This window comes from Condylostylus longicornis, unplaced genomic scaffold (assembly GCF_029603195.1).
Source record: "Condylostylus longicornis isolate FDR11 unplaced genomic scaffold, ASM2960319v2 ptg000044l, whole genome shotgun sequence".
NCBI lineage: Eukaryota > Metazoa > Arthropoda > Insecta > Diptera > Dolichopodidae > Condylostylus > Condylostylus longicornis.
The window spans coordinates 7,944,082-7,966,200 of NW_026578013.1; the positions used below are offsets into that span (position 1 = coordinate 7,944,082).

The following is a 22,119-nucleotide window of genomic DNA, read 5'->3' on the forward strand; positions in this document are numbered from 1 at the left end:
TATTAACAATATTCTTGAAATTAACCAAAAAAAGAATCCAATCAAGATTGTAATTGTGTATCTTTTTTCACTAATGTTTAATTTGCTAGAAAATCTTTTATTTTTAAGTATTCAGTAGTTTTCTTAAAATTTATTTTTATATACATATTATATTGTGTTAAGGCTATATTGTACGCAGAGGCCACATTAGCAATATTAATGCGAGATCAATAAATTTTATTAAAAATATTTAAATTTTAGATGAAAAAAATTTATTAAAATTGTAAATAATATTATAAATTACATAAATAAATGTTGCATTTTATTAAAGTAGTATGGTTTTAAATTGATCAAATATTGAATTTAAATTTCGAGAAATCAAGTCGGGGAAGGGTTGTGTACGAAATCCGAAATATATTAGTCTTAATATTGTTTAAAGTTTCACTTTGTAAACTTAATATTTTTTCAAATATACTGCTTTTACAGGGTTTGCTGTATCATGCGTCCTGAACTTGCTATAAATAGTCCACTTTCTTTTAATTTGAGCGATGGACGGTATAAATTTTAAAATATTTGGATTTTGTTTGATTACGAATTATAAACTGGCATTTATCGGTAAATTGCTTCACTTATTCCAACTAATTTCGTAAGATTAAGCAACTTGAGTGTGTCTCTGTCTTTTTTTTTAATTTTTTTTTTGTGGTTAAAGTGTACAAATATACATTCAATTTTTCAATTCGTTCTATTAATAATTCTTATCTAAATAATGTATAAAATATTTTTTGTTTAAGGATTTTAGGTAAACTTATTTTATTTTATTAAAATAAAGCGAAAATTTCTAGGTCATGTAAATATGGAAGATCATTTTCTTAATTGTATTTTTAAATATAGAAAATATATTACAATAATAACGATATAACGATGTAATTATAAAGAAACTTATGGAAGCAGAATAATAATAATCAAAAAAAATATAAAAGAAATTCCTTGAATATCTTAGTAATACTTCAACAACACAACAATTGTAGAACTATATAAAAATGTTTGCAATCTAATGTGAAAATTGAGGAAATATGATTTCTAAAATTATATTTGCAACCTATTATTTTAAAACTTATGTCACATTTTATTTCGAAACTTTTAGATCAATAGTGGTTTGACGAGAAATAATGATTTTAGAACAAAATAAGTTGCAAAGAACTGGAATTTTAACAAGTTTCAGAAGCTATTACATGATAAAGAGGCGGGAATTCGTAGGAAAGATATTATTGTACTTTTTGTATTTCAGGTTTTTATTCTTGAAATTTTTTGGATGCATGGACAGTACACGCAATTAACAGTTTGTTCTCTGTAATAATTTTCCAATACATTCCTAAAATTTGTTTCTATTGTAGGCTTGAATGCTAATCTGAAATCTATTTAATTATTTAGTAGATTCAAGTGGGGTGCTTTACACAACATTTTTAAGTAGAAAATAATCATCTTAGAGCTGCTTACAAATATCACTTATAGTTGTTCAAAAATTTCTCAAAAATAGGAGAAATTAGATACAGTTAAAACATTTTTTTTGCAGAAGTAAAATGTGATCTAGCTTATATAACATTGAAATTTAACATAGGAATTCTGTAAGTTGTCTCAACATGTAGACAGACTGAAAAATATACTTAAAACTGCATAAATGGTCTCACAGTTTAATCCATTTATACAAATGATATAAGATTTAAAATAGAAATGAATAATTGTGTTCGAATTTCGAGAAATTTATTAACTCTTACTTATATTTTATAAATAAGGTACTTTATTTGGATTTGAAATAATAAACTCAACTTATAATATTGAATGTTAAGTAAGATAAATACCAAAATAATATTTCCTCATTTATTTTGTAAAATAATATACATATATATATGTGTATAAGCAATATATATAAAATAGGGTTCAGAATCCTTTTATTATTTTACGGCGTAAGTTTACACAATTATTTTCTTCTATTTCGTTTCTGGTTTTCTTTAATGTGTACTCGTATACATAAAAGAAGAATGAAAATGATTATACATTGTACATAATATATAGTTAAATAATTAGAAAAATCGTTAGATATTCAATTACATATTTTGTTTTAAGTATTAGAGCTACTCACTCACATTTATATTTTCCTTTATTTTTCTCCATTTATTTATTGTAGTTTTAGAGGTTTCTTTAGTTATTTTTAGATTAACGTCCCTTTTTGGTGTTTATTCTTATATACGTGTAGACTTATGTAGGTCTATAGCTCTACTATAGCACATAACACTCATATAACTATTATTTTTCATTTTATACATTATTGTAAAAATATAATATGCTTAGATATAGAGGCTTTCCTCCATTTAAGTTACAATTTTAATTTTAAGTATATATGGAATTTGGGGTATACTTTAAGAAAATTCTATTTCTATAGAAATTGTTTTCTATAAACACATTCATTATATTAAGCAGAAAATGTTTAACCATTACAGTTATTTTATTAAATACTACATTTGCTCTCACGCTTTTAAGCAAAATAAAAATTACATGTTCGCTGTAATATAAGTGAATTTAACTCAGTTATTTCATACTATAATTACATATTATTAATATGGTAGCCAGGTTGTGTACAGTTGTATAAAAAGTAGATTTAAAACCATTTAATTTTCCATACATTTTTATAAAGTTATAGATTTAAATTTTATTATACAATGTAATTATAATTTAATAACACCTGAGAATGTGAACAAACTTAACTATTTTTAAAAAAATTCTATTTTTCGAAAATTTTTAGTATATATACAATAATTGATTATGTTATTATAATAATAATCAATATTCGATCTTATTAATATTTATGATCTTCAGAAACAATATTTTTTGCAAATGAAAAATTTATTGCAGATTTATATGTAATTAATTGCATAATATCCTGGTTGTATATACCAAACTTATGTCATATTTTAAAAAGATAAATATGACTATTTTTAAAATTATTTTTCTTATAAATAATTCAGAACTTTATATATCAAAATATATTTGAAATCTCATAAAATTTGATGTTGCTGTAATATATTGCAAGAGGATGTAATTTAAATTGTATATTAATAGGTTTCTGATTGAAAAACGTACTACAACTTGAAAAAAACAAAAATTAATCAAAGTGATAGACGTTAATTGATGCATTTGTATAGTTTTTTTTTTGACATATTTGTGGTTAAAGTCATTGCAATTTCCAAATGAGGAACAAATTGTTATTACAGATTTGAAAATATAATTTTCAATGAAAATTTAAAATCCATAAATTTCTTTTGCTTCCAATTTCCTAAAAAATAAAATCAGTTTACATATTTACGTATTGTATATGTGTAAGTATGTTATAAGAATATGCTTAAATATTATATTATGGTGTATTCAAATAAGTTGTATCCGCAAATTCAGTTGTATAAATATGAATATGAATATGTATATTCCTTTCCTCTAATATTACTTTCCTCTAATACGTACATTTACATAAATATATTATTTTATGTAGAATACTTGTGTATGTGGGGGTACACATATACGTACGTGTATAACTCTATTCCATATACGTATATCCTTTAATCTAATTTTTCTTCTTTACCTAATTCCAATGTATATGAGAAAAAAACAAAAAATAAGGTGATAAACCATTTATTTCCTGGAATTGATTTACATATTACACAGACGGTGTATATAGAGATAAAGTTTGTACGAAATTTCAGTTACGATAAAAAAAAAACAGTGAAAACGAAAAAAAAAAATTATTATTCAAAATTTGGCATATATGAGGGAGGGGGACAGGGATGGGGCGATAATCAAGAAGAGGTTTTATATCCTCGATTACCGCAAAACAAAAATGTAAATTCTTTTTTAATGAAAATAAAAAATTGTATCAAATGTTCGGGTTATTTTTTTTTTACCTTTTTTTATTATACTTACCTCAAAAATACTTATAAAGAATAAATGAAAATCTTTTTTTTTTACCAGTAACAAATAACAAGAAAAACCTGATGAAAAACAAAGTATATTTTATAATATTTATTTAGAAGATAAATTATGCCGCACCGAAAATAAACTTTGCGGTTGAATTCCATTAACCCATTCTAAATTACAATATAAATGTAGGAAAAAGAAAGCCTAAAATTAGCGCCAATAACCATGCTATAAAATTTGTATATAATATATGTATGTATAAATATTTGTATGTATATGTATGTGTAAGGAAGTTAGAGAAAAATTTGTGTTTATTAAAAGAGTTTTTTGTTTTGTTTTTTTTTTTTTCTTTGATTCGTATAACCCTCCCAACATTAAAACGGTAATTTACTCTTTACTTCATTTACATTTCACTTATTTATTTTGCTTTATTTTGAATGTATTCGGATGTCCTGGAATGAATTAAATTTGGGTAAGAAAAAAAAAAGGAGAAAATAAATGGAGGATATTTTTTTTTAAGTAAAGGATTTGCTCATGATGGGTTGATAGACAATATTTACACCCACAACATTAATTTAAATGAGAATTCTTTTTATTAAGAAAAAAAAAAAGAAATTCTTATATTTTATGTATTTTAATTTTATAACCATCTTTTACATTTGACATTACGTAATTTATTAATAATAAAATGAAAATTAATAATAAAATAATCAAAAATATTATGAACTTATATAAATTTTTAAGTTATTTCAAATAATATTAATTAAAAATATTCTTTGTTTTGATTTCATAAATAACTTTACAATTTTTAATTACTGTTTACGCTATTGTGAATTAATGTTATAAACATTAAGAGGGATATTTTCAATAGACTTTCAATTAAATTAATAATGTTCATTTAAAGTTCTGGGAAAATTTGTCAAAATTCTATACTCGTATTCTAAGAATTGCAATTTCTTTTCTATATATACATGGCTAGCACAAAATTTTAAAATACTTTTCAAGTTATATTGGCTTACCAGATTTTGACACAATAAAGATTTTATATTTTTTTCTCTTAAATTACCCGTTAATCCACGAATCTAATAACACCAAAAAAAGTAGTATTTCGGTTTTCGCCAAATTCTCAGAAGGTTGTAAAATATAAAAATATGATGTTAGGTTTGCGATCAATTGTCGTACATATTTGAATATGATATAAGTTGTCAAAAATAATTTCATTTTGAGGATATTGTAACTTTTAATCATAAAATTCAAATATATGAGTATCATCTTCCAATGTTACTTATATGATATCTGGGTAGCTTGGTTTTCACAATCTACTTTGTCCTATTCTACTTCAAAAATGTAAATTTTGGCAATCATCTGTCATTTCAACGATATTTCTTTGATTGAGTTATGTAAATTTGTGAAAATTTAAAAAAAAAATTTATTGATTACTTATTCGAAGTACCGTCGCACTTTATTTCTTTATAATTTATAAGAAAAATATTTATATTTTTATCAATATAAAAGCGCAACTATGTAAAAAGAAAACTATAGTTTTTATGATAAATTTTAATTTTTCATAAAACATCTTGGATTCATCCTTAAATTTTTCTATATATTTTGTATGAGTCATACAAAATAATTTTGAATTCAAATTGTTATAGATATATATATAGATATATAAATATATATGCATATTTGTTTGTATAATTTTTTTTGTGTGATATGCCCATAAATAAATTAAGCCTTTTACTGAAAGATGGCACCACTTTATAATCATAGATGCCACCATTTTATTAATATCAAAGAAATTTTTATCGAAAATATATGAAATTTTTATATTTATAAATTTTACTTTCTCTATAACAATTTTGCTTTTCATGAATTAATTTAAAATAAATAAAATATTTTTAAAAATAAACTTTAATTTTTTGTCAGTTTATTAAATATTTTGAAATCATTTATATTATATACTTTATCGTTTTCATAAACTTCATAAATTACATTATTATTTTTGTATACATAGGAATATTATTGTATATATATATATATATATATATATGAAATTTTTTTGTGGGTACGTTTCGAAAGGAATGAATATACCTTCATAGATATTAAATTTGTTCTCATAAATATATTTTTCACCTTTATATTTATTGCAATAATATCAATTTAATTTTGCTTTGTCATGACACATGACAACCCATATAAAAATTCAATATTTAAAAAAAGATTTATTTTCTGTGTTTCTCTTAATATTTTCAATCTATTGTATGGTATGTACAGGCTTATATAATATACGTGAGTATTCATTTATAATAGAAAGCAACTCATACTGGGACTTACATATATATAATTATATACATATACATATATATATATGGGACGCCTGAAACAGCAAAAGTAGAAGAGATTTACAGTTGAATGAACGTTTATTTATATTATTTTTTGCTTCTAAAAATAAACAGTAAAATTTTTAAGCTTTTTCTACGTCATTAATTAATCATGGTTTTTTAGATGAATTTAAAAAAAAAATTTAGACGTTATAATGCGACTAAAGCAATGTAAACATCGGAATCGAATGCTTCAAGTTTCATTGTATTGGCCGAGAACATAATTACTTCGCTCTCTAATACGCCTTGTCCGATAGTTAATTCCGCAGAAAACTTAATAAATATTTCCATAGTTATTTGTTTTAAAAATGCTCTAGTACCAGTTTCAGTTCTACTATAACTATCTTACGGGTTTCTATGTTAGTGGAAATAATAATACTTTACAGATTATACCAATATCTGTTATGAAAATACTTTCCACTTCTCAAAAATTCCTCTTCATGGAGTACATTTTTCGGCCATATTATTTAAATTTTCCTACCATACCATATACCTTCCGACCATAAAGAAACATTTTCTCCAATTCATAAGTTGGAGTTTTTTAATTTCGAAAATTCTCTTCAGACAACTGTACACAATCCGTTGCAAAATTTTCAATCCGCGCAAAAGTTTGAAATATGTATCAAAATGAGAAACCAATGATGCATTGCACCAAAGATTTTTAAAACATTGATAACTTTGGTAATTATAATGCCTTTGATTGCACCCATGTGATTCACAAAATGGCGTACATATAAAGAAAAATCAGTTAAAATTAAAAGTTGCTAATATCCGTTTTTGAATTTAAAGTTTGAAATCAATTTAAAGTGCATTTGTCAAGATTAATGTAATTTTTTATATAGTAAATTGTGTGTGAGTTTTATGCATAAATTTTTGAAATTTGTAAAATTATTTACATATACATATATATAAATACGAGTTGGTATATGTATAAAAAACGATTAGGATTACTGAAAATTTATTAATTTCATTAGAGACGAATGCATCTGAATAAAAATATAAAATAATTGAAAAGTTTGCGTGGTTTTATTGATTAGTAGCGGAAATTAAATCTCTATTGGTTTTATTTTTGTGTAGTAAAATTTATGTTAAATATAAAAAATTCATTTTAACAAATTTAAATCATTTTTATTCGGAATAATTTTTTTAATGGTTTTTTAAAAAGTTACCATCATTGCTTATATTTTAATATTTCCTCCCCACATATGGGTTAATTAAATAAATTTGGCCTTAGTGCACGTTTCAGGAAAAATTATATGGATGAAACTGTTTCTATAAATAAACTGTTCCACTCGTAGAACCCAAATATAGCAATTTAAATTTAAATTTGTAAAATACGAGTAAAAAATTTGGATTTTAATATAAAAATTTCAAAATTAACATAATGCATCTAATTAAATTGAAAAATATTCAATACAAGTAAACGTTAACAATATTCAAACCACATGGGTTTTGTATATAAATCTGAAATTTATTAAATTTAAATGTTTTTTGAAAATCATAATATTTTTTAATTGTACTAGAGAGAATTATGATTGTTACGTGTTTCACTTGTTTAAATGTTCTGGTTAAAATTATTTACATATGATATACTCTATGTATATGGAATAAAATAAGCAGTTTTTAAAAGGCAATTAAAAATTTAAGCATATTATTTTGATTTATAAAATCCTGTATACATATATGATTATTTAAAAAAATCTGATTCGATCAACACACGAATGACTGCATTATGTATTTTTTGAATAATATTAAACACCAATAAATTAGTTTTGTAAATGTGTTATACAAGATTATGAAAATGCCCTTTAAATTTTCTTTTTCAAATTTTTAGAAATTAGTATAGCTTTTTACTTAATGTATGTCGAAAAATGTATATAATATGCGGCTAGTGGAGCTTTATTTTCTTTGGTCTAATATTTCTAAAAATTTTTCAGTTATGGTTTATTGTGCTTGTTCTATTGTGCAATACTTTTATACTGTAAAAATCAAATTTTAATTAAATATCAGGTTACATCTGGACTACTCTCAAGAGTTTTTAGAAAAATTCAACTTCAAAGTTAATGTAATCTTATATATTAAAATATAAGTCTAATGTTGTATGGTTATTTGGAGGTCAGATTTTTTAAATGGCTATAATGTGAACAGTTAAAAGTAGAAAGCTGGAATTTTATATGCAGCTTGTTTTCGGAAATGTTAAACACAAAATACATAATTTGTTTTCTTGTTTGAGTGAGTTTTTGATGACGCCGCCATTAAGTTAGTGTTTTAAGTGAAGTTCTTCGATTGATTTTTCTACCTACTATAGTCGAAATATTTAAGTAAAATTTTTGAGTGATCCTTAAGTGAAATTTTTTGAGTGAATTAAGCAGAGTTACTGTAAAAGTCACTTAAAAAGTCACTTAAAAAAGTTTAATTTGGCGCCACAGTCATTCACATTTGTAAAATATTACTAAAGATAAAAGCAATATAATGATTCGAAGTAACTTAATTTAATAATTATATTGACAATGTTTTCGTGGAAATTTTCTGCACATTTATAAGCGTACATAATTAATGAAATTATATTATATGCATACGTGTAATATTGTAGTGAATATATAATAAATTTTCATATGTTTTCATGAGCATCAACATGTCAACATTTCATCAAATTTTCATTAAAATTTTAACTAGAATTTTTTAATGAAATATTCACGTCCACATTTATATTGATGAACTATTTTCATTAAAATTTAAATATCATTTCAATTTACAGAATGATAAAAAAAATTTTTACATAAAAGAAAAACATAAAAAACATTTGGTTTGGACATTTCAATTTATTTAACCGCAATTTGAAATTTATCAAAAACGAGAAAAAATAGAGTTGACCTTGTCAACTCTGTGATACCCGTACGAATTGGTTATCCTATGTGCGAATAAATAAGCCATAACTGACTATGGAACAGACAATGACTTTAAGTTGCCGTATTACCATATTAATTTATGCAAAATTTCAGTACTTTTCAAAATACTGTGTGTGCCAAACTACTGTTGAAGTTGTATGGCAGCTACCAGAAAGAGCCAAAATATTTTAACGAATTTTTTCAAGCACATCAGCCTTACTAATATATTCCCTTGTGTAAAATATCAATATTACAGCTTTTATAGTTTCTGAGATATAGTCAAATAACTTTTGAAGTTGTATGGCAGGTACCAGAAGGAGCTAAGTAATTTCAACGACTTTTATCAGATATATTGGCCCTATTAATATATTCGTTTGTGCGAAATTTCAATACCACAGCTTTTATAGTTTCTGAGATATAGCCAAATAAATTTTGAAGTTGTATGGCAGCTACCCGAACCGGTGCCCCGATCATGTCCAATTTAAATAGGGTTCTGGCACTTACTACAGTAAATCATTTGTGAAAATTTGATGAACTTAGCTGAATTAGTTTTTGAGTTATCGTTGGGACGGACGGACGGACGGACGGACAGACGGACAGACAAAGCTAAATCAACTCAGAATTCGACGCTGATCAAAAACATACACTTGAGTCTATATCTAAGACCGTTATTTCTCAACGTTACAAACGGTGAGGCAAATTTAGTATACCCTTCGAACATACGTTCGTACGGGTATAAATATAAAATGGAAGACTATAGGCAAGTTTGTTGCAATACACAGGAAAAATTACAAAATTTTTAATCTCGAAGCTATGGAGGAGATATTATTTATTACATAATATACTACTAGTTTTAACTTTTTCAAATGTTTTTTCGATAATTATTAATTATCTATAAATCTTAAAGCATTTTAAAAAAATTAAATTTTGTATTACAAAGTATTCATTAGCAAAATATTGATAGCTAATCATATTTAATATCTCTACTAAAGTAATTAATATAAAATTTAATATAACTCCATCTGTACCTAAATACATAGACGTTGTAAAGATGAACCTTTATAAAATTAATTTTTTATTTCCTACTGCCATAACAGACAATAATATAATTTCGAATTTATTACAATCATTTAAAGTAGTGATTAATTCTCAGTAATAAATAGAGAAGAATTTTCAGAATATGAAACTATGATAACGCTCTATTGGCCGCTAGTTACAAGGACAAAAACGCGCTCGTCATAGAAGTTTTACATTTTTGCAAAAATGTATCTTTTAAGTATTTTCTTGTTTTAAAAATTTTGGTATTCTTCATAGGATACGAATTGTACTAAAACGTGTCACCAGTCACGATGGCAGCGATTTTCCTTCTTGAATAAAAGTGCTTGCCACAGTTCTACGCTTCTCTCGGTGCCGGGTTTAAGTTAGAAGAGGAATTTCCTTTCCATTCATCACGTCGCAGGTGTTGGAAGAAAGACAAAAAATAAACTCTTTTTTACTATTTCGGACAATTATGAATTTGCCTAATTAGACAAATCAAAATCAGGTATGCGACGACGGGCTAGTTTTCGCAAGACACAAAAAATTTTCAAAATCATATCTTTGACTCATAAAATAAAGTTCAGCTTTTGGAAAATAAATTATATTATTGATTAGACTTAATAAAAACCGAAAAAACATTGAAAATAACACGAGTTATGTTTGTATGTTCTGTTATAAAAGTAGTAATATATAAAAGTTTTTATGGAATAAATTTATTACACTTTGTTATAAAAAATTGTAAAACTTTTTTATTTAATGATTTTTCTTCAATTTGAACAAAGGAAAAAGCCATTTTTCTTAAAAATTTTTGGGTATTCAAAATTAATGTTTTTCAATGAAAATTGATAACACGGACACTAGAATCGAAAATGAAGAAAATTAAGTAAAATTGTATGAAAATTATTGTTTCCGATTATAGTTATCTACGATTTAGCTATTAATTTTCTCATCTGTGAAATTAAAAATTATTTTCCGTATATTAGGCCGGTTTATTTTAGTTGCAATGCATTTTGCGAGCATAAAAATATGTGTATTTATGCAAAGAAAAATTGGGAGTCATAAGCCTTCATTCATGTTACCTCATTTGAATTAAAATCATATAATCTCAATGTAATTTTAGAAAATTTTCAAAGTTAGATCAAATTTTTACAATTCTAGCAATTTTACTAAATATCATTTCTTAGAAAAAATGTTTCTTAATGTTGTGATAGATATCCAAGATAAAAATAGAAAGTTAAAATATAGTATCCTAAAATTCTGTAAATCTAGCTATACCCAAAATATTGCTTCCATTTATTTTGCTTTTGAATTATCGAAATTTTAATTATGTATATAGACAAGTACTTGGTATAATTCTGATGGGAACAGAAATAAAACTTTCTTAATATTCTTTTATTGTATTTTCTTTTTGTATGAATGTAGATGAATATTGGAAGAAAGATAAAAATAATATAATCAAAAGAATAAAGTAAATAACTCATTGTTTTAGTACATTTATTATCATAGTATTGTAACCTTCAATTTATCGAAGGATACTGTTTTCTTTTTATGTTGTATACGAAAACAGAATAGTAGAAATATCTAAAAGGGAAAAGTTATAAAAATAATGATGACTTATTGGACAAACGTATTTTAGCATCTAAATCAGAGGTTCCCAAACTATTTTCTCTCGTAGACCCCTTGTCGTGTTTTTCATTTTTTGGTAGACCCCCAACTATTGTCTTTGAAAAATTTACATTTCTAACAGCAGTAAGGTACCCCTTATGATGTTAGAAAGTTAAATAAAAAACATAATCAATTTGGTTATTAAATTTAAATAATTTAATTATCAAATTTAAATAAAAGTAAAGTAATTCTTACATGAACGAAACCAACAAAATATAAATTAAACTTAAATAAAAATAAAGTACTTCTTACATGAGCAAAACTAAAAAAAAAATTAATTCAATATTATACATATCATTAAACTTTTTCGGTCAATATTATCACATATTATTTTTAAAATACATCACATTTTTAGAAAAAATAAAAATAATTTAATGAGAGGGATGAATTTGATGATTTGATAATAAACTATCAATGTTTGGCTTTAATTTAGTGAGGTTTAACCTCAAATCTCCTCGGTTAATAATATCTAGTTTGTTTCTTTTTTTGGTTATGAGATTCATAACTGCGCTAAACCCCCTTTCTACAAGATATGAAGATGGGAAAGCAATTAAAAACTTTCTTACAACAATCCATAAATTAGGATAAGTAGCAGGTATGTCCTTTTGAAGCCAAAATTGTTGGTATCCCCTTCTAAACTGTACCTTTAGCTCTTCGTTAGTACTAACTCCAATTAATTCCTCCTGTAAGGTAACATCCATTTCCTCAATCTCACCAAATGGATCAATTATCCATTGGGGTATTACAAGCGTTAAAATATCTTCAAATCTAGTCTCAAAATCTGAATATAGCGAATCCAAATGTTGAACATAAATTAAAACATCGTCTTCTTGGCATATTTCCGGTGACAAATTAGGAAACTGGGAAAATTCATAACGTCCGATGTTTTGCTTCATTATCTTAATTCTGGCAAGAAATGCAGAGATTATAGATTTGGTTTTTATTAAGTTTAAATTATCACCTTGCAATTGCAAGTTCACCCCATTAAATTTAGCAAATAAATCAGTTAGATAAGCTATATCTGTTTTTCTATTTACTAAGTTTTCTTTCAAATTTTCATCATGACTTTCGAGAAACTCCAAAACAGTTTCAAAAAGTGCAAAAAATCTGGAGAGACATAATCCTCTTGAAAGCCAGCGTACATTTGTGTGAAAAAGGAGTTGGGTAAAATTTTCATCGTTTTCTTCACACAACTGCGCAAATAATCGCGTATTTAACGCATTATTTCGAATACTGTTAACGGCATCGATCACAAATTGAAGAGATTCATGTAATCTTGAATTTAAATTTTTAGCAACTAAATGTTGTCTGTGGATGACGCAATGAATCGCTAGTACTCCAGGTACATTTTTTTTTAAAAAACTTATAAATCCACGATAACGCCCAACCATGGCGGGTGCTCCATCTGTGGCAATCGATATTATATTTTTCAAAGGAATTTCCTTTTCTAAAAAATAATCCTGTAAAACGTTAAATATTGTTTCACCTTTTGTATCAGCAACCAAATTTCTGGCAAACAACAATTCTTCGTACATATTTTCATTCATGATAAAGCGAACATATGCCAATAGCAAAGCTTCATTACCCGGCAAAGTTGACTCATCCAGCTGTTTGGAAAAATTAGTCGTTTTCAAAAATTTGCACAAGAAGCTTTCAACATCACTACTCATTTCATCGATACGCCTTTGAACTGTGTTGTTACTTAAAGGAATTTTTTTAATTATATCAAATGAAGGCTTGTGTAGAACAGTTTTTAAAACTTCTTCAACAGCTGGCATAATTAAATCTTCACCAATGGTATGCGGTTTTCCGGGTTTTGCTATGAGTAATGAAATATTATAGGATGCTCTCAACCCATCATTGTTTTTTTGTGACGTTGAAGCCAACATTTTATCCAACGTGGGTCTGTTCCGAAGTTTTTCTTTAAGACCTTGAAAAAATTTCAAATCTTTATCAACATAATCAGGGTGACATCTCTTCAGATGATCTTGGAGCTTTGACGGCTTCATAGCGTCATTACCTAAAGTTTTGCTGCATATAAGGCATAATGGCAATTGCTGGTCCAATAATGATGGGATAAACCCAAATTTTAAATAATCAACATTGTACTGCCTGCATTTCTTTTTTGATTCACTCATGTTCTGTGGGGTTATCTATGAACAAAATTAATCCATTAACTTTTTAAGAATCTGGCAGTGCAATAATAATACTGATTTCTTAAAAATTAAGTACAAAACAACAAGTACTTATGTACTTATTATTAAGTACTTTTCTGGAAAACAAAATTTTATTCAATACACGAGACCAAAATATGTAATACGAAAGATTTGCTTTAATTTCAAACGGCAAAAAAATGTACAATAATGCTGAACGTAGCCTATATTGAATCGTAATACACTTTCATATATTTTGTTGTTTTTGTGTAGCTGACTTCGACAAAATATATGAAATTAAGAGAAAAAGTGTGCTACGCATCAATAGCGTACGTTCAGCATTTTACATGTATTTATTTGCCTGAACCAACCGTTTATTTTTGAATATTTTTTTACGGACGAAAAAAGTGACAAAAAAAACAAAAAAAATATATAGTTAAAAAACTTTATTTTTCTCTATTTTTTAAGCATGTATCAGTTGAAGTTCGAATTTAAGAAAGAAGAAATGGAATACAAAAAAAAAAAACAAATAATTTTTTTTTCCTTTTCATTTGAATTTTTCATTCATAATTTGTAAACGTTAACTTTGTACTCTGATTAATGTTTTTTTTTTCAAAATTAAAATTAAAAATAAGAAAAAAATAGCAAAAGTTTTATAGAATTTTACTTTTCAGTTTTGTTTTCTAGCAATATCTATATAATAATGTAGCATGTACTTACTGTTCTCCGTAATTCTCAGACAAAATTATATTATTTCACTTTATTTTAATTTAACAAACTTATATTTTTACTTTTTTTTTCAAAAAATCATGATTTTATTACATTCTAAGTAATCTAAAAACACAAGCAATTAATATGCCAATTTCTATTTTTTTATTCTCCAACTAAAACAGTTCCATTTCCACTATATTTCAGTTTATTATTCTTTTCGAAATTAAATTTCAAATTCGAAAAAAAAAAAACAAAAAATTTTCTATCTTACACACACAGTTGAAGTGGGAGTTTAAACGAAGGAAGAAACGAAATGAAAAAAGTAAAACAAATGAAACACACTTATTTTTTTTTCTTTAATTTGAATTTTTTTTATGTTTTTCAGTTTTTTGATTTGAATTTTTCGTAAAAATATTTTTCCGTTTAATTTGAATTTTTGGTTTATAAATGAAAAAGCATATTGTCTTTCAAAAAGGGAATTTTTCATTGTATAGACCCTCATTTTCATTTCGTAGACCCCCATTTTCATTTGATAGACCCCCAAATTTTTTTTTCACCTTCGTAGACCCCCAGCAGGTCTTCGTAGACCCCTGGGGGTCTATATAGACCACTTTGGGAATCACTGATCTAAATTAAAAAATGTGTAAACATTACTTCATATATTATATTTACATACATACATATATCTTGCTCGTATATTTGTGTGTATATTTGTGTGTATATGAATATAAATATGTGAAATCTTAAAAAATAACTTGCACATGTTCATGCTCTAGATTTTAAGATTTTAATACAAATAGTAGTGCATTTATACAGTGACCGTCAAGCTTAGTTTGGAGAATAAGATATCAAAAGTTTTAGAATATGAAAAAAAATCATTCAAATTATTCAAAATTTAAGACTAATTCAATTTTATAAATGGTTTTAAAATGATCAAAATTATGTTTTTTTTTAAATAATTTTGATATCGTTAACTAAGTGCGGCAAGATTCGCTGGACCCAACTTGGCATTAGCACAAATGTTTTGCCTTTACCACACGTAACTACTCGATCGTCATCGAATTTTGTATTTCAAATTGCTTATCTAAGACATCCGGTTCATCTTTTGAAGAAACTGTCTAAGTCCCAGTGATTAATTTTCAATATTTTGTCCGGTTCCATCAAAATTATCCAGCGCAACAGGTCTCGATGCATTTCGGTCTTGATGATTAGCACTCGTAGCGATAGTGAAAATAGTTTACTTTTTTTAAGTTTGACCATCCCACAGTTGCGATACGCCGAATAAAAGAATAAATTTAGCCGTCTGTTCTTAAACCGTTGAAAACTTAAAAATGTTAATGAAACTGAAGACTCTATATATTCTTTCCTTTCTTTCTACAGTAACGTTCTCCACAATAGCAACCCAAAAATCGAAAATTAAGTTTTCGGGAAATTTACATTTTCTTGTTTTCTTGTCTTCATAATAGTACAAACATGAGCAAAGATAATTATGATGTTTGAATTAGATGAATATGAGGAAATTTTTGGTATGATTTAGATTTTATGGTTCAAAAAATAATCCTCCTTAAAAATTTTCAGGATGTAGTAAAAAGATATAAAAAAATATTTATTTTAGTTCTTTAATAAAATGTGTTTAGGAAAGAAGGAGAGCGTGGGTATTAAATTAATGAAATAATTAATTAATTTTACGGTCACGTATAAATTATGTAAAGAGAATAAGAAGTGATTATGTTCTAAAAATTAAGTCATATTATTTTTGAAAATCGATCAATAGATATAAAATTTAATTGAAATTATAATATTGCAAATGAAATGTGAAGAAAAGTTTTGTGTAGTATTTGTCGTATATTTTTATTAATATTTTAATGTGCATTTTAAATAGCAATATCGAAAATAATTTAAAACAATTGTGAGAAATTTTTACATATAAAAATGTTTTTGGTGTTCAGTTCCTTTTTTTAAGTTCCTTAAGACTGAATCAGATATAATTTACGTCTATGTGAATGTGCGCAAAAAGAGTTTAAGTAGGTAATCCAGAAATCTTGAATTCTACAGAAAAATTTACATGCTTCCTATCAAGGATAAATATTTTCAGCTAGTGTCTGGGGAGGAGGTTCGCACACTGATTTTTATGAAGTATAGATAGGTATATAATATTTATACTTCATTATTCTTATTTTAACATAGATCCTTCAAGAATATCGAAAGTATTATATAAATTTCTATTTCTCAATTTTATAACAATTAACAAAAACAAACAATAATTTTTGGAAATAAATTTTATTTGCCTATTTTACAACACTATGCTTTTAGCATTCTTTCTCAATTTTTGACTTCTAATGCACATTTCTTATTTTACTTATTTAGAAGTACAAAATGTTGAATAAATTTTTGCCTAATTTTATAATTACTCAGAAAATTAAAAGAGAAAGAAATTAGGTCAACAAGTTTGTTTATTTTTTAAAATATAAAATAAAATACCCACATAAATTTTAAAAATTTCTTTTTAAATTTTATAAAAATATAAAAGAAATTTTTATTTTTAAAGTCTCATTTAATAAAATTTTTTCAGTAATTTGCTGCATTAAATTTTTTTCTGTTTTGTTTCCGCATTGTCCTTTCCTTAAATTTTACATATTATCATTTCTTGATTTTGAAAATACGTTTATGTAGATTGTAGTCCATTTTGCAAAATTTATTATCACTTGTGAAAAATACAACCTTTATAATTTAATTTTTGGCAACAAACATATCTATATACAGGTACATTACAGAATAAATTGAAATAAATATTCTGAAATATGCGCTATGTTTTGCTATATAAAAAATATATTAAATGCATCTAGAGTATTCAGTCAATAAAATTATAATATTTGTAGTGAATCAATACAATTTTAAAATCTTGAATGTACATATTTGATTTTTGTTCCTTTTCAACTTTAAAAACTTGATTTCCTGAGTGAATTGAACTATAAGAAACTTTTGTTTGCTATTTATATTATATTTGATTTTATTAAAACTTCATAAGTATGAAGGACAAATTTATATGAGATTTATTGAGTCACCGTATATTAAATGTGTCTATTCTGGAATTCACGTATTTAAGTAAAGAAATTATTTTAATGACATTTTAAATGTGTATCTACATATATAAAGTACAAAATTTTATTGTCATTGGATTATTAAAAAAAGTATATATGTAAATAAAACTGTAATACCTTTTACAGTATATAATGTGTATGAATAAGATAAATTTTTGTTGAACCTACAAAGCTTTTTCACATATCCAGTTTGGGCGATGGGTTTAACTTTGAAAATGTGGTGAAAATATGGTCCATGACGACGGTTTTTGAATTAATATTTTTTTTCAATTAAATTTGTGTACAAACAAAAATGTTGAATAACAATTGAAAAAATGTACGAAATCAGACAGTAAAAATAAAATTATCTGCTCTACAAAAGAACAAAGAAACTCAAAAACATTAAAATAGTTTGAAAAATTCAAGAGACCTAAAAAATAATTTCATTAATAATAGTGGTTTCATTCTTGTCTGAGTTCTTTCTATTCAAGTTCAATTGTATTATTTAAAAAAATTTTCTTTTACATGAAAAAATTTAAGGAAGACTTTTTGAATAATTCGAATACTTTTGAATTTTCAAGAAAATCTCGAACCAAATACTTAGTTAATCAATTTAGTTTTAAGCACCAATTTGGAACTTTTCAAAATATATTCTTGTTTTTAATAATATCAATTTGATTTTAATTAGCTAATCAAATAAATCAAGAAAAGTTTTTAATGTTATTCTTTATATCTGTATTTTTATTGTATATAAATTAATTGAAAAATATTTTAAATAAAAATTTTTCTGGTAAAATATAAATAAAAATTAATTTTATTTTTTTTTTCTTATATTTTTAGAGAAAAAGTGCAATGGGAAAATGCTCATATACTCGTACATATACAAAGAAAATGCTCGACCCAAATGAATAAAGTATTTTAAAACTAAATTTTTTTTTTCATTGTTTTTTGTATTTTGATTTTTTTCCTTACTAGTATATTAAAAATGTTCGAAAAGTAAGAAAATTAAAGAGAAAAATAATAATAATAATAAAAGTAATAAAATAACCACAAAAGTTAAAAAAGAAAATAAAATAGAAAAAAAAATAAAATGTAAATAACAGAATTTTTATGGTCCTTTATCATTTGTTTGTATGTACTTGTATTGTAATATTTAAATTTAATTTAAACCAAAAAAATTCTACTAATTTGGTTTTTGCAATTCAAATTTTCAATATTATGTTATAATATTCTTATTTATACATATATACATATGCATATTTATATATATAAGTAATTTATCTAATTTATTTTTTTATATACCTAAAAAAAGTATTTATGTCATTAAAAATGTGTTCAGTTCAAGGAATTCGTAATGAAAAACCATTTGAATTTAAATTTAAAAAAATTAATTTGGAAAAGAAAAAAAAGTGAAAAATAAAAGTTATAATAAAAAATAAAAATTCAAATTAATAAAAAAAAAGCAAAATAAAGTTGTAGGTAGGTTATTTAAAAAAAAAATTTAAAATTTGAAAATTTAAAAAAAAAGAAAAAGGACGCAAAGAATAAAATTTTAACAACAACAAATTATCATTATATTTCGTATGTGTATGTATATGTTTTGACAAAAAAATATACATATTCATATTGTAATCATGAAGAAATCATATAGAGAATCACAATAATTTTCAAAGAAAAATAAAATTAAATACACACACGCACGCATTTAAGTACATATTCAAAAAAAAGAAGAAGAAAAATAAAGAAAAAACCAAAACAGTATAAAATTAAAAATATTTTCAATAAAAATATGACATCTAATACACATTATATATGTATATACATGTATTAAAATTTGTGATATTAAAATTACAAACCAAAAAAATTAAACAAAGAAAATATCGAAGGACACAAACACAGCTATAAAAATTGTAATAATAAGAAATTTAAAACAACTATATAATAAACGTATTCAGCGAATCGACTATCAAAATGCAGAAAGAAAATAACGCACCAGCTGAAAGCCATCAATATGTTGGCCCATATAGATTAGAGAAAACATTGGGTAAAGGACAAACTGGTAAGTTTGGTATTTCTTTTCTTTAATTTTTTTTTGATTATTTTGTTTTTTGTTATTCTTGTAAAGTTAAAAACGATATTAAAAATTTTATTATTTTCCTATTCTTGTTGTTAAACAAGTTTTAAAATATTTGTTATTGGTATATGCTAATTCAGAATATTACCAAAAAGAATTTATAAAAGAAAAAAGACATGAGTAAAATTGAAGATTTAGTTGATTTTTTATCTATGGTTTAAAAATCTGTATATATCTATTGACTTCAGTTATATAGCTCATAATATATATATATATATATATATATATAATAGTTTTCATGGATATTATATCAAATTATTACGTGTGTAAGTAAAATTTATTCAGATTGCAGAAAAAATGTTAAAAATATAGCAAGAAACGAAAAAAATAGAGTTGACCGTGTCAACTCTGTGATACCCGTACGAACTTGTTGTACTATATGTGAATAAATATGCCATAGCCGACTATAGGACAGAATATGACTTTAAGTTGCCGTTTACCATATTAATTTATGCGAAATTTCAGTACTGTGTTTTTCAAAATTTCAATATTTTCTATGAGAAGCTAATCAAGAAATTTCAATGATTTTTATCCCATATAACAGCCCTAATAATACACTTATTTTGACGTGATTTCTATATTATAATTTCAATAACTTTTGAGGTAATGCCAAATAACTTTTGGAGTTGTATTGCTGCTACCAAAAAGAGCCCGGTAATTTCAACGACATTTGGCACTTTTAATATATTCGTTTGTGTGAAATTTCAATATTACAGCTTTTATAGTTTCTGAGATATACTCAAATAAATTTTGAAGTTGTGTGGCAGCTACCCAAACCAGTATCCCGGTCATTCGCAATTAAAATAGGGTTCTGGCATTTACTATAATAAATCATTTGTGAAAATTTGGTGAACTTAGCTTAATTAGTTTTTTGAGTTGTCGTTGGGACGGACGAACGGACGGACAGACAAAGTTAAATCAACTCAGAATTCGACGCTGATCAAAAACATACACTTGAATCTATATCTCAGACCGTTATTTTTTAGCGTTACAAACGATAAGGCAAATTTAGTATACCCTACGAAAATACATTCGTTCGGGTATAAAAAGCTGCTATTAAAATTGAATCTTTACTTGTAGTAATTGTGTGTAATTGAGTTTCTGCACTCTTTATTATTAGAAAGTGTACATAGTGTCACAAAATTCGATGTCTTCATTTCACTTTTAATGCTTTAGTTCTTCCATATTTCAAGTTTATAGATGCCTTCTTAAATATCCTATGAAATTGTTGAATATTTAACTTATTTCTTCAAACTTTTGGCTAGAAATATGCAAATTTGTATATGTTTTTTCTGTAGATACATTTAAATTTATTATTAGAAATATGCAAGTCACTTCTTTGTTAAGTTTGTCTTTCTGTTTGCAAAACTTTAATTTTTTAAGTATTCAAGTAATTTAAATAAAAATTGGAAATCTGTGTGTGTTTTTTTAAGGTTTATGAAATTTCTTACTTAAATTGAACATGACCACAGATTGCAGCTTTTGAAGCAAATATTGAACGTATAATTTTTATTCCGACAAAAATTTTAAGTTAGCAAAAAATTTGATAAAAATTTAATTTTTCGAATACTAGAGACGTTCTTATGGGTAACTTTTTTTTAAAATAAAAACCAAATGTGAATTATTAATTTGTTGAGTCAAAAAACAAAAATTCTTGCGAGTTTACAAGTTTTCCATGTTTTTGTTTTATTTAGAGATGAAATGCTTACAAAATAACCCTATATTTCACTAGTTATTGATATTATTGAATAGTGGTTGTCAACTAGTTTCAAATACTGTGAATAATTGTATGCTCTACTATATACAGTATTTCCTGAAATTTTAACTTAAAATAAAATATTATAGCGTTTTTTTTTCAAGTCTATTTTTTTCCAACTTTTAAATTCATTTCATTAAAAAAAACAAAGAAAAAATGCATAATATGGCATAACAGTGTTTTATTTCAATGTTTTTCAAACATTCAGCTGTAATAATTGTAGGTACTTACTGAAGGTCAAAATCCATATGAATTGCTTATTCAGAAATATCAGAAATAACGAATACATGCACTCGTGGGTTAAGCATCATTATTTTATTTTTGATTTGCTTTTTATTGCAAATTTATTTTTCGCACGCTGTTTTATTATA

At 24.8% G+C, this 22,119-nt stretch overlaps 1 protein-coding gene and 1 long non-coding RNA gene across 5 annotated transcripts in view; both read left to right on the forward strand.

Annotated features, from left to right (window-relative positions):
• LOC129610318 (uncharacterized) overlaps positions 1-18,737 on the forward strand; it is a 45,188-nt gene extending 26,451 nt beyond the window's left edge. The window contains exon 2 of the long non-coding RNA XR_008697085.1: positions 18,699-18,737. This is a non-coding gene — a long non-coding RNA (uncharacterized LOC129610318). The remainder of the gene's footprint in view (positions 1-18,698) is intronic.
• Positions 18,738-19,230: 493 nt separating this feature from the next.
• Positions 19,231-22,119, forward strand: part of LOC129610282 (serine/threonine-protein kinase BRSK2) — a 79,010-nt gene continuing 76,121 nt past the window's right edge. For 2 of the 4 annotated variants that reach the window (XM_055522810.1, XM_055522811.1), the window contains exon 1: positions 19,231-19,917. In XM_055522810.1, the coding sequence (XP_055378785.1) occupies positions 19,830-19,917 (88 nt within the window). In that variant the 5' untranslated portion in view covers positions 19,231-19,829. The remainder of the gene's footprint in view (positions 19,918-22,119) is intronic. The other 2 variants (XM_055522808.1, XM_055522809.1) reach the window with 1 other exon arrangement.